The sequence below is a fragment of the Hyaena hyaena genome, unplaced genomic scaffold (assembly GCF_003009895.1).
Source record: "Hyaena hyaena isolate Hyena2069 unplaced genomic scaffold, ASM300989v1 scaffold_300, whole genome shotgun sequence".
Lineage (NCBI taxonomy): Eukaryota > Metazoa > Chordata > Mammalia > Carnivora > Hyaenidae > Hyaena > Hyaena hyaena.
The window spans coordinates 1,412,980-1,430,567 of NW_024080933.1; the positions used below are offsets into that span (position 1 = coordinate 1,412,980).

Genomic DNA, 17,588 nt, shown 5'->3' on the forward strand with positions numbered 1-17,588 from the left:
TAAGATATTTTTGGAATAGTCAGAAATACAGCTTGTCTTTGTAAAATAAACTAGCCCAAACAAGGTACTTATTAATCTGTATTTTAAAAAAAAAGTTCCCATATTTTTTCCATAAAAAATAACATTTCCCATATCCCCTCTCAAATATTCTTTTAAAAGCCCTTATTCATAAAGTTTTAATGGATACATGATAATGTTCATTTTTAAGAGCTAGTTCTTGAACTGCACTATCTAGTACAGTAGCCACTCACTACTCAAATGTGGCTATTGAGAATCTGGAATGTGGTTAGCCAAAACTGACATGTGACGTTAAGTATAAATACACACTGGTTTTGAAGACAATGTAATAAAAAAAAAAGGATGGTATTGCCTAAATAACATTCCATATTAATTATATGTTGAAATGAAAACATACCCTTAGGCTGGATCAAAAAGAACTATATAATCAAAATGATTTTCACCTGTTTCTTTTTACTTCTTAAATATGCATACCAGAATATATAAAATTACATACACTTTATGTTCTTAAACAGTATAGTCTAATAGAGCTCTGAGGCATTATGCTGTTTGGGCTTAGAACCAAACCGATTTACCACTGAATGCTTACAAAGAATTTCATGAAATTATATTAAAAAATCCCTGAATCTTGGCAGTCTTGTTCACAACTCTGTGTTCTTGCTTATTACTCCAGTAATTCTTGATTATACATGAGAATGGCCAAGAGCAACAGTGGTGAAATGGTTGTTCACTTTATATGTACTTTAGTAGGAAATTTCAGTTTCAAAAGAAACAAAGTATGAACCACAGTCTCAAATTAAACAGAGCATTGATCAAATTAACTTACATGGACCCTGACCATTCCATTTCTTTCTTTTTTTAAAGTTCTTACTTATTTTGAGAGAGATAGTGTGAGCAGTGGAAAGGCAGAGGGAGGGAGAGAGGAAATTCCAAGCAGGCTCCATGTTGTGGGTGCATAGCCTGAAGCAGGGCTCAAAATCACAAACTGTGAGAACATGGCCTGAGCCCAAACCAAGAGCTGAGTACTCAAGAGACTGAGCCAGCAAGGCGCCCCTCCATTTTCTTTCTTAAAGAGAGCCCTAAATCTACAGCTGCTAATGTAGTCTGCCACAAGTTACAACTTGAAATTATCATTTAAAAATAAAAACTTTTTTTTATAAATGTCCAAATCACAAAATTTTAAACTGAACAAGTAGCTTTTTGTAAAGAGAGAGCTAGTCACAACAGTGGAAATAGTCAAGTCAGAGATGTTTAGTCATTGTCAGGTTTCGAAACAGCTTACTGACCAAACATGAATGCCAAGTTCCAAACATTCTAAATTCTAACCCATTACTTTCCATGCTTTTTTCTCTAAATATTCACTCCTATTATTCATATGTTCAAGTCTTTAGATAAATGCAACTGAATTTTAAATATCTGAGCACAAAATTTGAAAAGTATAAGGAGAAATGTCTTTGTCAAGCACCTCTACTGCAAATTGTTCTTTATGGAGCAAAATTATGTTCTATAAAAACATACTAATACTTCTTTCTTCCTGTAATGTAAACAATTTTTAAGTTTTCCCTAGTGCATCCAGATTTACTGGTAATTTAAGGAGGTGAATATTTTCTCCAAGTCTACTTTGTAAACCATTAATTAAGTAATGGTCTTGAATCAACTTCGCTGAACTACGGGACCTCCAAAATGTTGCTGCCAAAGTCAAAATCTAAAAAAAATTCTAACATTATAAAAAATGACTTCAAAATAGAGAACAAATTCCAAGGCAAAAGGACTTACAAAATTTGAAACTATAATGCCTTTATTACTAGAATTTTAAAACACTGATCCTTTTAGAATTCTGTAATACTGCCCCAGACGCCTACAGTTTCAAAACTTGTATTTCAGATTTCAATCACATCTGTGTAGAATAAATGTGATTTTGCTGCTGTTCATAATAGATTAAAGTCTCTAGCTTTGATGGTTAGACCTAATTAAACAGAAATGATTCAGTTTGGGCCCAAGATAACTGTGCTACAGAAAGAGCACAGACCTCTATCAATGCACGCAAAACATATTCTATTAGAAGAGTCCTGGGACCTCATTAAATGGACTTTCAAATAAGTAATTAAGCCTCCAATTAAAAAATAAACAGTTTTTAAACATAATGATTAACTTAAAAAATATAGAAAGTGCAGTATCACCAATCATGTGCATTTTCTAGGGTACATTTTAGAATTCAGGCTAATATTTAACAATAGTATTTTAATTAAATTATAGCATTTGAAAAAGCTTGTCCATCTGGGAAAAGATCACATCAACATGCTTTTTTTGGCTGGGGGAAATGTTGACAAAACTACAATAATGAAAAATTAATATTGCCTTAACATTTCTAAAATCACATCAAAATGATCATCTTTGATAGCCATTTCAAGAAGTTTGATACAGGGTATCAGCTAAGTTACTGTCCACTTACTAGTAACCAAAACACATAGAACGCACTTGTTACAAATATTCAGATTCAATTAGTTTTAGGAGCTAAACATTTCTGAGACTTTAAGATTTGTGTTTGAGCATACAGTACTGAAATGTTGGCTACATAAAATAAATAGAAAATCTTCTCAGAGGAAGCTCAATAATCAGAGGCTGTATTGCATTTAAGGATTTAACACTGGCTATATACAGAAAGGAAAGCATTTCAATTAGAAATACTTCACATATTACCGAGCTCTCTCTTTTAATATGGCAACTTTTAGCAGCTTCCCATTGTGACATTTAAAAATCAACAGCAGTAGCGCTACTCTGCTATCCTTTGGTTCCCAGTAATGATGCCTCTGTTTCAGTTCCTCTTGAATGACATTTATTAGCAGAGAGACACCTGATGCTTTTTAGCTGAAATTTGGCAGCCCAAGAAGTGCACCAACTGCTCCAAAGTATCCCTGTATAATTTAAAAACAATTATTAATGCAGTCTAGCTTTTAAACTAGCATACAATATTAATAGGAACAGATATTTATGCATAATCTTTTAATAATCTCCATTGGGAAATCTACCAATTTCTGTGTTGTCAGTTAATATTTCAAAAATACGAAGTATGTACTTTGAGAGCGAGCGTGCACGGGAAAAGAGCTGAGACAGTCTTAAGCAGCCTCCATGCCCAGCACGTAAACTGATTGGGGCTTGATCTTATGACAGTGAGATCATGACCTGAGCCACAAACAAGAGGCAAATGCTTAAGCAACTGAGCCACCCAGGCACTCCTGAAATACGTACTTTTAAAGTGTGACTCTTAGACACTAAAAAGCTTCTAAGGTTATTGTTGCAATTCTGTACCCTTCTCTCCCCCTTTCCTCAAATACAATTCCTTTAGTTCCACCTGCCACCCTCCCACAGCACATAGCACGGCATGAGGAGCCTGCAGAGCAGTCTACCATTCTGGTCTACATGGTGACAGTGGGGACAATGAGACACAGATGCTTTATAAGGGAATACTCTGAATACGTGTTACTAAAATTAATATGTCCACCTGACCAGAAACAAAGTAATTCAAGGTAAATTTACTCAATCCAAAATATCATATGAACTGATATTTTCAGATTAGAATAAGTGGATGTAGTGAATCTACAGGAAAAATATCTTAAAAGAATAAACGCCAAAATTTTAACAATGGTCGGTCACCTTTGAAGGTGGAGGTGAGGTTGTGATGGAAGGATTAAGAATTTTAAGAATTTTCATTGCTAAATTATATACTTTTGTTTACATTTAATATTTGTTATTTCAAGGGAAGAAAAAAAAGCAAGAGAACAATTTAATGAAATAAATCCACTACGTACACATGCAGTCCCAGTATTTAAGGAGCTCACAAGACCTAATATTGTTCTCTCTTGGTCAGAGGAAAAGGGAAACTCCATCTTAATTGGGTGTCTGCATTAATGGGGCATGAATATGGAGGTTACAGTAACCCATATCCCCCCAGTCAAACTGAAGTATGGGACTCCATATAGTATTTAGGTAAATCACAGTTTTATACTTCTAAGTACACAGCAAGAAGCAATATATAAAACTTGCATATAAAAAAAGCATGCTATTAAAATTGACAAAACATCCTTTTCCTATCATACCTCATGCTCTAGAAACAATGCTTTCAGTTGACCTTTTGACCAGTAATCCAGTGCATACGCCAAAAGTTTCATTGAGAGAGTATTGACACGTAAAAAGTTTCCGACAAAGACAACTCTGTTTATTTTCTAAAAGAAAAGAACAAAGAAAATGACCTGAAATAAGAATTATCAAGTAGATTTTATAATACAGTAGGGTTTAGAAAAATCTCTACTTAAAAATATAAATAGCCACTACTTTTCTTAAGTGTCTATTACATTCCTGGTACATATGCCTCCATAATCCTGAATATTTAAAATTTGGTTCAGAATATATCACTACACATTTGACACAACCTATAGAATATACATCAACAGTGAGCCAAAACGTAAACTATGGGTTTTGTGTGATACAGATGTGTCACTGCAAGTTCAGTGATTATGACAAATGTACCAATCTGGTGTTGGATATGGACAGTGGGGAAGGCCATGCAGCTGTGGGGTTTAAAAGTATATATGGGAACTCTCCATATTTTTCACTCCATTTTTCTGTGAACCTAAAACTTGTCTATGTTTTAAATATAGTCTATTAAAAAAAAGTTCTGGAAAGAGCCTAGTAAATGATTTTAGATGATAACTGGTTTTTGAAAATGGCCAATAAATAATCTATTAAGGAAGTAATCTAGAGAAATATTATTGAGATTAAAGGAGAGAAACCAAGAAACAGTATTTTAACTGTGTTTAAAAAACAATGTAAACTTGAAGCTTCCAGCATCTCTGGCCCCAGCTAACCCATCAAGTCACTCCCTGCTAAGATGTCACTCACTAAAAATTTAGTTCCCTAGATACCTTGAAGGAAATCTTAGATGGAGGAACTAGTGTTTCAATCTCCAAAATGCTTTTCTACTCTCACAATAACATACTTTTGAGTATACATGTTTGCACACTGAGTTTGAATAGTGTAAGCTATGGCCTCAATCACTATTAGGTCAAGTGGTCCCAGATTGTCAGCCCCCAAAAGTGAAATATTCCCAAACCTAGGTTTAAACACCTGAGGGTGGCTCCCCCTACCAACTTACTCAACTGTTACTGAGACACTTAGAACCGGATTTTAACATAGAATAACACGCATGATTACCTTATCTCCTTTAAATATTTACCCAAGGGTCACATTTTCAATAAAGCCTTCCTTTAACAACCAAACTACTCAGCAATCTGTCTTCTGCCATTCTCTTTATCTTGTTTGGTTTTCTTTTTTAAAAAGTAGCATTTATCACCTAATACATACTAAAAAATTTACTCTATCCCTAGAATAGATGGAAGCTCCACAAAGCCAGGGGCCTTTGTTTTTTTTCACTAATATATCCCAAGTGCCTAGAAAAATGCCAGGTAAAAGGTACTCCAGATACCCACTCAATGAATAAATGAATGAACAAATGAAGGGTTCCCTCAAAAAGCAAAATTTCCAATTCATTTAAAGTATTTGCTACTTACAAAAATTAAATGGGCAAATACATCTATCACAGGATGACAGAACTGTGTATCTACTCTCCTTCAAATAAAGATAACCCAACGAGGCAAATCTATGAGTTAATGCTTTTCATTAAGTATGTATCATTCAAATTGCATGTGAAGAACAAGTCTCAATGCCTTCATAGCCCTGTACAATGCTGCTTGATCCATATGCAACAAGGCAGCACTGTAAAGAAGCCAAAGGCAGTAAGAAAACTTCCAAGCACTTTGCTAATATGCAACATTAACAGTAAAAACAAAATACAAAAAAAAAACAACAAAAACCCCCAAAACGCTCTTTCAGTAGTTACCTCAAAAAATGTCCTATGTTTGAAAAGAATTTTCTATGTTCAAGAGATTTAGGTTGTATATTTCTGGAAAAGCTTCCAGATAAATTTGAAATGTAAATGTCTATTTGTCCTATTTCCAATTTGAATTATCTGCTACTTTCTTTAAAAGCAACATAATTGGGTACACATGACATATTTAGCTAATGAGCCTTGGGATTAAACAGAGATGAGTAATCTCAATCATAGAGACCTTGTTAAGGAACATAAAAAAGTCATGCTATACATACATAAAATTCCAATTCACATTTTTCTTACAGTTAAGTTTTTTTTACCTCATTAACAGCACACATTCGTGCCACAGAACCAATGTTATTGGTGATAGTAACTAAAGTAGCTCTTGCTAGATCTTCTTTACTAACAGATTCTCGCTTCTCCTTATAAATCATATTCCCAAAACTGCAAAGAAATGAAAAACAAACAAAATCAATTCTGATAATAAGCAACATTTTTGGGAATTTATCCTACAGATAAACGTGATATGTACAAAATAATGTGTGTTAATAAGGTTACTGACTGACCCATTGAACTATACATAGCAAATACTGGAAACCACCAAAACATTCAACAAACTTTGATAAATCCACACAATAAAAATACCAAGAAGCTGTTAATAAGGGAGGGAGGGAAGGAGAGGAAAAGGAAGAGAAAGGGGAGAAAAGAAGGCAAGAGAGAAATGAAGGGAGGGAAGCCAGTAGATAGACTAGGATATATTGCCTGAACAGTATATACAGTATGCTGTATAATAGCATAGAAATATTACCTTCTGAAAGTTAACCTCTGTAAAAGGGGAGGATAAAGATATGTCTTTACATTTGCATAAAAAAACCTGAAAGGATGCACAAGAATAAAAATGGTTTCTTATAGAGTATAGCTGAGACTTCTTAATGCATATCTAATTTTTAAACTACATGAGTGTTCAAAACTTGGAACGTAAAGTGGTTAAGAGTAAGCCTTTACAATTTCCTAATATATTGCTTTCTAAAAACTAAATGAGAACCTTTAATTACAACATAAATATTAAACTTACCTAGATGCTACAGCCCAACCTGGGAGACAAAATCTTTCATAATCTCCTCCATAAATATCACGGACCAGCTTGTCAGCTTGGGTGCTGTCACCTTTGGACGCCATTTCAAGAGCCTCTTCAAAACTTTCACAGCCAGTCAACAGACAGCATAAACCCAGAAAGGTACCCCCTCCAAGGCTAAAGAAAACAAAGAAATCTGGGTAAGTTACATTTACATACTGTATTCTTTCTCCAGAGTAAAAAGGCGGAGTATTCATATATTCTATAAATGCAAAGAATATATTGCTAGTGCCAAGTGCTGAAGTATCAACATAATGAAGGTAAGAAAAATGCCTAGCAAATCCAAATTTGTCAGATGAAATAAACCAAAGGGGAAAATAATCATTTGGTAGAAGCATCATGAGGATAGAAGAGATGTTTTATATTTTCTATTATCTTTACCAATTCTTTACACTTTGTAATTACTGAAAATAAATGCTTTTATGTGAGTGAAAAAGCAGTTTAAGTGTTAAAAATTACTATATGAATTAAAAGGAGAAAATTTGTAACTCTACATGGTTACCAGATAATGATTAAGTGAAAGGTCTATTTACTTGGTCTGACAAGGCTGAAATCAATTCAATATGATACATAAGCATTTAATGTGACCCAGAAATGACCATCGTGAGAAAATTTTTCTCAGGCTGGTCAATATGTTAATGCCAGAAATTTACTTGGTTCTATTACTCTTTTGGATATGCTCATAAAATGAAATGTCTCTCTAGCTCCTAAAATTAAAACCTTTGCTCCTCAGATTCACCTCAATTTCTAACAGACTCTATACTTTTTTAAATTTTTATTTTTTATGTCTTTATTTTATTTTTTGAGAGAGAGACAGAGTGTGAGCGGGGGAGGTGCAGAGAGAGAGGGAGACACAGAATCTGAAGCAGGCTCCAGGCTCTGAGCTGTCAGCACAGAGCCCGATGCGGGGCTCAAACCCATAAACTGTGAGATCATGACCTGAGCCAAAGTCAGATGCTTAACCGACTGAGACACCCAGGCGTCCCTAACAGACTCTACCTTTGATCACTGCTAGAATTTAGTTAACCAGTCTTAATTTTTTAGAACTGACTGCAGTAGGTAATACTTTCCTATAATTTTCTGGCATAGAGCATCACAATGGAGGTAGATTTTTAGCCACTACAGTACTAATTAAGTTTAAGTATCACTTAGGGGCACCTGGCTGGCTCAGTCAGTAGAACATGCAACCCTTGATCTCCAGGTTCTCTGAGTCTGAGCTCCGTAATGGAGGTAGTTTACTTAAAACAAAAAAAAATTTAAGTATCACTTTAACAACAGCACTACTTTAAAATGCAAATGAGATTTTTTCATACACCCCAAAATCTTTCTTTCTCAAATAAACAGGAGTCTCTATCCTCCTTAAAAGCTGATAAGTATATATCAGAATCATAAGGACAATTTAAAAATTTCATTTCACAATACTTCAGGCATTATAGAAAACACTATGGGATATTTGGAACATTAATGTTATCCCATAAAGAGCTCATGTTAAATTCATCCTATAAGAATTATCAAAATGTTGCCTAATACAACACTTAAATATGAATCTTTAATCCAATCAGCATGCAGGCTGACCAGTGCCAAGCTTTAGGCTTACATATATCTATAAAATAGTGAAAGACATAGAAGAATGCTTTGGAAAATAAAAAAGTCACTGAAATCATTCCATATAAATATTCTCTCTTACAATTGTGGAAAGTTTGGTGCCAACTGATGCTAAGCAAATATAAATAATGATTTCACTTTGGGTCTTTATAAACATACCTTACAAAACAACATTATCTGCAACACTTTAACTTGTACTTACATATCTACCTTTTTTGGCTACTGCACAAATACATGTTAGAGGCTAACATTAATGAGTTCACAACTTCTGTATATAAAACAACATGAACACTGCAATAACAATAAAAAGGTTACTACCTTGTCCCAGTTACTCGTTTGTAGTTGTCTTTGGAATGGACTGCTAAAATACTGACTCCTGAACCAATGTTCACTATCAGCAGTGGATAGGGATCATCCAGGTTAAAAGGCATCTTTTGGCATCGCTCAGGTTCTGAGGCATTAGCAAAATAATAGCACTCTGCTTGTCCATTGAAACTGACAGAATCTATATACAGCAAGCCCCTTACAAGGCAGTCAAGTTCATCCAGTTTGTGCAGGTGGAGGTTTCCAATCTGTAAAACAAAGAAATACAAACAAAAAAAACCCCACCAAAACACCAAAAAAGTTGTACAAAGTGAACAAGGGACAGTATTAAAATATTTGACTCAACTGCACTGTATAATTTTCACATACTTCATAAAACCTCAAAATCACCTATACATTTTCACTTGTTTTGTATCAAAATCTCTAAGTCTTATGATTCTCAGTGATGGTGGTATTACCTCTGGAGGTATTCTGGAAATTGGTGGGGATATTTCAGTTTTCACAAAAAGAAAAGGACTAAACTAATGTTTAGTAGGCAGGGACTTGGGATGTCAGACATCTCCAATGGGTGGGGCAGTTGTGCAAAACAAAGAAGTATCCCATTCCTAATCTATCTTTCAGTGTCCTGACAGACATTTTTGTGGGTAGCAGTAGGAAAATTTGTTTATAGTTAACCATGCCTATGTAAACAAAGAATTCTTTACACTGTTTTAATATATGTACACTAAATTTGCTAGGAATGCAACCACCATATAAACTGAGGAAATACTGGACTTCCTTATCAATGTTAGCATTTGTGGCTTTAGAATTTATGGTGAATTTATGTGTAAAAGTGTCAGTATCTAACTATTTCATTATGCCCCTCTTCTGTGATCCTACTAGAGAAATCTACCAATATACAAATACCTTCAATTCCTGTCTCTATATTATACTTTGGGTACTAGTTTGAAATTATTAAATTCATTTCAGATTCATAAAGAATGTATTATAAAGTAATAGTAATAAAATCTCAGCTTAGAGATCACCTCCACTGGGAAGCTTTCATTCTCCAGAACTTGCTAGGTACCACACTACTCTGGTCTTCCCATGGCACTGCTTTTCATAGTAACAATATTAATGATCAGACATGGTACTTTTATTTTTAACTCATTTGTGTGGTCTAACTCATTTGTGCTCTACTATACTCTTTCTTTAGGGGCTAAGACTGTCTTATTCCCAGCTGAGCTGTGTCTAGCATAATACTTGACATATACTACATGCTCAATTATTAGCTTAATGAATGAATGATCGTCAACAAAAACAGTTATTACATAACTTCATCATTAGAAAATATTGATAGTGGCCAGGTGAAGTGAAAGCTGGCATCAAGGACACTGCTTTTGGTAAGAATACTAAACACTAAAAATATCTCATGTCCAAGTGGACTGGTCTCAAATTTATGTTCAAATTACTCAATAAACTGAATACAAAATAGCATTATCCATCAAGAGAGTAACAATTTAGACTTTTAAACTATCCTAAAGTTTAAGAGGCTCACTTATGTGAGCCATGTAAGTGATCACTTATGTTCTATTAACAGATTTTTCTTATATAAATTTAATTAAATGGTCCACTTGCATATTTTCAAGGAAAACAAATTTCAGTAGCCCCAAATGTCAACTTTCTAATCTTTACTCTAATGGAAAGAACTAGAAGCTTGGCAAACTCCCACTAGCACATAAATCAATGCTTATGTTATGTGCTTACATTATCAAATGCTTACATTTGCCATATCCAAATGACGCCCTTTGAGACAAGAACATGGTAAGGCTGACAGATAAAATCATGAAAAGGAGGTAACAGGGACTTTCATTCAGATGTCTACTAATCAAAAGACACTGGCTTCAGCTGTTTTTCTTTGGGGAGATGGCCCTAGGAGAGAGGACTATATGGATAATATACAAAGAGCAATGCAAACACAGGACAGTAATAGTGAAAACAATCCAAAACTCACTTATATCTGGTTTTACACTACCAAATTCACTAAAATTTCTTTTTACTGTATCTTTATAGCAGTCCCTAAACCTAGCAGGCTTTACCCAATAAACCCAAATCTGGGGTGATTTTTTACTCAGCCTATAAAGATGTTTAAGTCCTCAAATGAGGGGCACCTAGGCTGCTCAGTAGGTTAAATGCCTGACTCTTGATTTTGGCTCAGGTCATGATCTCAAGGTTATGAGATGGAGCCCCATGTCAGGCTCTATGCTGAGAATGGAGCCTGCTTGAGATTCTCTCTCTCTCTCTCTCTCTCTCTGCCCCTCTCCAACCCCCTCCTAAAAAACACACCCCAAATGATAAAATTATCATGAATATATACTTCCTCTGTATCCAAGCAGGGGGAACTAATCTAAGAAACATGTTAGAAGGAAAGCTAGCCTCATGTTTTAAAAATTAAAGAGAATGGGTATCAATTTTTGGCTTTGAGTAAGACACCTACTGTGCGGAAATCTTCTTCAAACTTGTAAGCACCACCTCCTGTAGCACATAGCACCGTGTGTAATGTTGAGAAATTTTTATCTCTTCCCATTTGGATAAAAGTAGGCAGGTCATGGGTTGGAAATCTGATAAAGTGCAAGTTCCCTCTTCGGCCAAAAAGTGTTAAATCCTTCAGTTCAAGGTGTACATCCCGAATACCAGTGGATCCATATGCTACATTAGAAGTCAAATATTTCCGGATACTTTTTAAACTCTCAACTTCTTCCTGTTCTTCCTCTGCTGTGATATCAATAGGTTCAAAATAGGAGAGCTTTACTAGAGTCCCCCCAATGTCCATGCCAAACCATGGGAAAGCTGTGGATGAAAAAAAATAATTTTAACTATCTACATTGGCTTTAGAAACACAAATTAGTTAGAAACTAGTTAATTAGCCACAAATTTCATTTGCCCTGAATCATGCAGTCAGTTTTTTGGGGGTAAGATGCATCTTCTATGTACAACTCAACTTTTCCCCTCCAAAGTATTACTTTGTATATGTTCTAAAAATTTGTAACATAGGATGCTTAGAGCTGGCCAAAGGTCATTTGGTTTCTGGTCAGGTAGGCATTCTTTTTCATTTATTAAATACTTATCATATGCCCCAGGGTATAAGGAAAAATTTGGACCAATTGTTTTTAATAAATAGGTCATAATCTATGGCTTAGATAATGTTTCTAGTAAGATTTTAACATAGTAAAATTGGCCTATAATTACTTCAAGTAACCCAAGGTAAAAGTACCTCCTTAAAAAGAAATCTTAGTACTTCCTCATTAAGCATTAGGTTTCTTTGGTACATTTGGTTAATTAAATTAGCTGTTAATAATGTTGAAGGTTAAGTCCTCCTAGGGCATATTTGAGCAGGCAGTTGTATCATTTGGGTAGGTAAGTCGGGACTTGGTGCTCTTTCGCTAATTGAACTATAGGACTTTAAAAAAGCCATTAACTTCTCTGAATCCTAGTTTCTTTAAGGTCCATTTCTATTTTCTGGAATCTTAAACAAGATGATACTCAAAAATAATTTAATACTTATGAATTATAAATTATAAAATGCCTCAGAACAAAATGTATTTAGCAGTATAAGTTGTCAAAGAAAACTAATTCCCTCTAAAATTTGTTTCTTAAATATTAATGTTTGTTATGTGTAATTATTAGAAACCAGGAACATACAATTCAACAAGATAGGATTCTATACATTTCTCCATTACAGAATTTACATTTACTGAAACTAATAATATTAAACATAAGAGTAATTCTCATCTTTTTCTGGAGAAAGAGCTTACTTTTCTTTCTTTTTTTTTCCAGCTCACTTGTTTTTGTATTTGAAACCCAAGTTGCAGATATAGGTCTACATTAAAGACAATCTTAAAATAGAAACTTCTTTTAAAAAGAAATTAGTAAAATGATGTAAGACCATAATCTGGGTGGCAGTAAGACCCCCCAAACAGGGATTTTGCTTTTATGCCACCTGTAGATTTTTATAAACAAAGATGTAAAAGAAACTAAATTTTCTCAATTTTTAAATCCCTGCTCTCAAGTAGCAATACTAACAGTTAGTTACAAAGGGGATATTCCAAGGAACTGTTTGCCTTAAAAGAAAAACCAATACAGAGTAGCTCTACTGATCCAATATATCAGAGATATATTTTCCCAAACTGTTGAACAGATATGCATTTAGGACACTTTTCTTTTTTTTTTTTACAAATAGTTTATTGTCAAATTAGTTTCCACATAACACTCAGTGCTCATCCCCAAAGTGCCCTCCTCCATGCCCATCCCCCCCTCCCCCCCACATCCATCAGTCCTCAGTTTTTGTCAGCATTCAAGAGTCTCTCATGGTTTGCCTCTCTCCCTTTCCCCCACCATTTCCGCCCTTCTTCTCCCCCTTGTTCCTCCGTCAAGTTCCTCCTAATCCTCCTATACGTGCAAACATATGATATTTGTCCTTCTCTGCCTGACTTATTTCGCTCAGCATAACACCCTCAAGGTCCATCCATGTTGCTACACATGGCCAGATTTCATTGTTTCTCATTGCCATGTAGTATTCCATGGTATAGATAAACCACATCTTCTTGATCCATTCATCTGTTGATGGACACTTAGGCTCTTTCCATGTTTTAGCTATTGTGGAGAGTGCTGCTATGAACATTGGGGTACATGTGCTCCTATGCCTCAGCATTTCTGTATCCCTTGGGTAAATTCCTAGCAGTGCTATTGCTGGGTCATAGGGGAGTTCTATTGTTAGTTTCCTGAGGAACCTCCACACTGTTTTCCAGAGGGGCTGTACCAGTTTACATTCCCACCAACAGTGTAGGAGGGTGCCCGTTTCTCCACATCCTCGCCAGCATCTAGAGTTCTCTGATTTGCTCATTTTAGCCACTCTGACTGGTGTGAGGTGGTATCTCAGTGTGGTTTTGATTTGTATTTCCCTGATTAGGAGGGATGCTGAGCATCGTTTCATGTGTCTGTTGGCCATCTGGATGTTTAGGACACTTTTCAATGGATGGTAGATAAAACATAAAAATAACAGGGCGCCTGGGTGGCTCAGCCGGTTGGGTATCCGACTTCAGCTCAGGTCATGATCTCACAGTTTGTGGGTTTAAGCCCCGCATCGGGCTCTGTGCTGACACAGTTTACAAACAGGCCAATCCAACTGCACTTATATGCCATATACTTCTCTCTGGTTTTGACAAATGCTTCAGGTTGGGTTAGCAGAGATTCAAAAACCTTTATCTCACCAAATTAAAATAAAATGTATCTTTTACTATCACCTTGTTAATCAGGCTACATGCCACAAAGGTAAGCAACACAAGGACTGAACAGACCTTAAGAGATCATGTCAGTCCAGGTAGAGAGGAACCCACGATTGTTTGGCTTTTTAATATCTAATATTTAAGCAGTGTGAAAAATGCAAGTAAAGGCAAAGCAAACAAACATTGCCGTTTTTCAGGTTTTCACAGAAAACTAGAAAAAGTTTTACTAGAAAAATTTTTCATGAGAATAATTTTTGACTTCATCCTTCCCTTGGAGTTTCATTAACACATATTTCAAACACTAACCTTTTACTTACACAATCTAGAGGATGAAACGTATTCCTTTTCTTATTTTCTGGTTAAATACACACATTTGCTTTATAACCTTGTAATATATAGTGATGTATCTAAAAGCAGTATTTTCTAACCCTAAGGTGAATGTAAGAGCTTGAAGCTAAAGCCGCTGGTTTAATGCTGCAATGCTTGTAAAGATAGTGCTTCTGCACATAGGAATTGCTCACTAAATTTGTAATTCTAAAAAAAAAAAAAAACCTATACAAGTACTCTAAAACAACACAAATCACAAATACATCTTCTGCTAATCTGAGTGGTTTAAAACATTAGAAATAACACTTTGCAGTTATATATATTTATAGTTCATAATTGAAATACTTTCCCTCACACAGGAAAACAAGATGTTCTTTACTTTCCCTGTGAAGAACTGAGGAAACAGTAAAGTCACCTTTTACATATAAGAAAAAAGGGAAAGTGTTTCCTTAGACCTCTAAATCCTATTAACTGACTAGTGTCTGAGCGTGACTCTTTCAGCATTAACAGTCTCTTACGTAGGAATAAGCAACTGCTAAAAAAAAAATAGGTGCTCCTTTCTCAACTTAAAGTTTCTTTTATAAACCTTTAATTATTATCTTTGCTGAAGCAAAGGTGGCATTCATACCTGATTACAAGTGTGCCCAAATCTAACAAATCGAATCACTACCATGGCAACAAGAAAACACGCTAAGAGAATAGGAGCTTGTCAAAGTTCAACTCATTTTACTAAATGGAAATTCTAAGACAAGCAGGGAAAACGTATGTGTTAAAGGAACACATCCTCCAAGTGTTTGCTGTTACTGCATCTGTACAAGATTAGTTTAACTCGGCAAATGTAAAGGAAATTAAAACTGGTTCTATATTAACTGTCACTTAAAACCTTCCCATCACTATTTGACAGACTCCTTGAATAAGAACTCTAACGTTCACAAGAGATCATCATTAAAAAATATATTTTCTTCAGCAGGCAGATAAAAAAAATCACCAGTTTGGGAAGATTTGTGTTTAAGTATCTAGACTAAACTATGCCCTGTGGGTGCAGAAAAAAAACACCGGACGAGGAGTTCACTCCAGGCGCTGAACCTCATTAGCACGGTTGGTTGGTATAGCCTTGGAAAAGTTACTCTAAATAAATAAATTCCATTTCCTCATCAGTAGAATTAAGCACGGAGTATCTCATATTTAAATAACAATCAGTAGGGGCGCCTGGGTGGCTTAGTCGGTTAAGAGTCCGACTTTCGCTTAGGTCATGATCTCGCGGTTCGTGGGTTCGGGCCCCGCGTCGGGCTCTGTGCTGACTGCCAGCTCAGAGCCTGGAGCCTGTTTCAGTCTGTGACTCCCTCTCTCTCTGACCCTCCCCTGCTCACGCTGTCTCTCTCTCTCTCCTAGAAATAAATAAAAAACATTAAAAAAAAATTTTAAATAACAATCAGTAGTTTTCAGAGTGCTCCCCTATGCTGCCTCTCCCCTGAGGTAACAAGAGCCCTGATGGGCCAGAAGGGAAGGTGTCCGTGCTCCCTCCGTTTTATCACCCGAGACCCTAAAAACTGTAAAATATACAATCCTAAGATATAAGCATATGCATCCCGCATTCCTAGTTGCACTGGGGGAATGGCCTTAGAAAGTATGAAATCCCAATGAGTGATTAAATATGCTATTTACAGGGGTCAAAGTTTTTAAAAGGCTAAAAATCAAAGAAAGCAAATGAAAGTTGATCTGCTCTTTTAAAACATGGGAAAGAAATGCTTTATTAAAAAGTTCGTATATATACATATTGGCCGTAGACAATCCCTGAGTATTGACCAAAATTTAATAATGGTTAGCCTTGAGTGGAGGGAATACCTGTGATTTTCATTTTTTTATGTATCTTTTTCCAAGCAAACACTCTCTAGTTGTTTAGTCTAAACAAAAACAAGCCAAGGCAATTAGCCACTGGTAGATTACAGGCGTGTTTTTCTAAAAAGGCTCTAATTGCAACAGCAGTTGACAACTCCCAGAAACACCAGGATTTCAAGGACACATGGCAGGAAGCTCAGAAATCAGTAAGAAAAAAAAAAAAAAGGGAGGTGGGGGAGGCTCGGGGGTAAATGCCCCGACACAAATGACAACCATTTTCAACCTGACTTCAGAGCTAGCTGGGGAAGCGGACTAGTATCTGCCGTCTGTTCTGGCAAAACCCGAATCAAAAATTCCCCCAAGCGCCTCCCAGATCTCGAGAAGGAAGTGGGAGGAAAGGGCCAGGAGGCGGCAGGCGTTCGTCACGCGCGCACAGGAGAACGAACAGGGGGCCTCGACCCCGAGGCTGAAATGGTCCTTCCGCCCCCATCCCGCGCTGGGCGCCTGCGAGGGGCGACGGGCCGGCCACGACGCCGCTCCGCTAAGGCGCTTCGCATGGGGCCCAAAGTGCTCTCCCAACCCGGCGGGCCCAAGCCCCCATATCTTACAGGGTTTCTTGGCATCCTTGATCTTCATGGCGTTTGCCTAAGACACCAAGGGCAGCCTCGGGACCGGAGCACGGAGGGTAGTGGGGTAGCGGCGGCGACTCCAGCGGTGTCTGGGCCGCGCGGGAAGGCCCGGCGGGTTCCTCCCCTCAGGCCTGGCGGGGCGGGCCTGGGGCGGGGCGGCGGCGCCTGAGGCGAGGCCCGGCCCAGGGGGCGGCTTCCCCACCCCCTCGAGGGTGTGCCGGGACCGGGCGAGCTGGGGAAGGCCTCCGGCCTCGCCGCTCCGGGGCCCCCCCGCAGCCGCTCCAAACAAAAGGCCCCGGTCCCCCGAGCCGCCGCCGCCGCCGCCGCACTGAGAAATAGCCCGCCCAGGCCGAGCGCCCACGTGACGCCGGCCCCGCCTTTCTCTGCCGGCTGCTGGGGATGGTAGTTCTCCGGGTCGCGATGGCCCGGTCTCTGGATGCAGCTTTCCAGTCAGACTACAAAGCCCAGGCTGCATCGCAGTCCCCCCTCTGAGGCCCCTCCGTTTCCGGAGGTCGCCTCAGCGTGGTCCCAGAGATAGAGGGGCGGGGCTTCAATCACGC

General features: G+C 37.2%; 1 protein-coding gene across 2 annotated transcripts; it reads right to left on the reverse strand.

The window, feature by feature from the left end:
• Positions 1 to 1,017: 1,017 nt before the first annotated feature.
• Positions 1,018 to 17,438, reverse strand: PANK3 (pantothenate kinase 3). Of its 2 annotated transcripts, XM_039247665.1 has the most exons (7): positions 17,008 to 17,438; positions 11,446 to 11,798; positions 8,964 to 9,217; positions 6,981 to 7,157; positions 6,226 to 6,349; positions 4,116 to 4,241; positions 1,018 to 2,933 (listed from the first exon to the last, which is right to left on the reverse strand). In XM_039247665.1, exons 1-7 carry the CDS (start codon positions 17,033 to 17,035, stop codon positions 2,883 to 2,885), a joined length of 1,113 nt encoding a protein of 370 aa, XP_039103596.1. In that variant the 5' UTR covers positions 17,036 to 17,438; the 3' UTR covers positions 1,018 to 2,882. The 2 variants fall into 2 exon arrangements, with proteins under 2 accessions (XP_039103596.1, XP_039103597.1); XM_039247666.1 differs by lacking the exon at positions 11,446 to 11,798.
• Positions 17,439 to 17,588: the final 150 nt, after the last annotated feature.

Coding starts and splice junctions, on each gene's coding strand:
- PANK3 (XM_039247665.1), bottom strand. CDS start 17,035: ATGAAGATCAAGGATGCCAAGAAACCCT. Junction 7,158..8,963: donor AAACGAGTAACTGGGACAAG/GTAGTAACCTTT, acceptor TGTTTTCTTTAG/CCTTGGAGGGGGTACCTTTC. Junction 2,934..4,115: donor CATTGTTTCTAGAGCATGAG/GTATGATAGGAA, acceptor TAAATTATACAG/GGATACTTTGGAGCAGTTGG.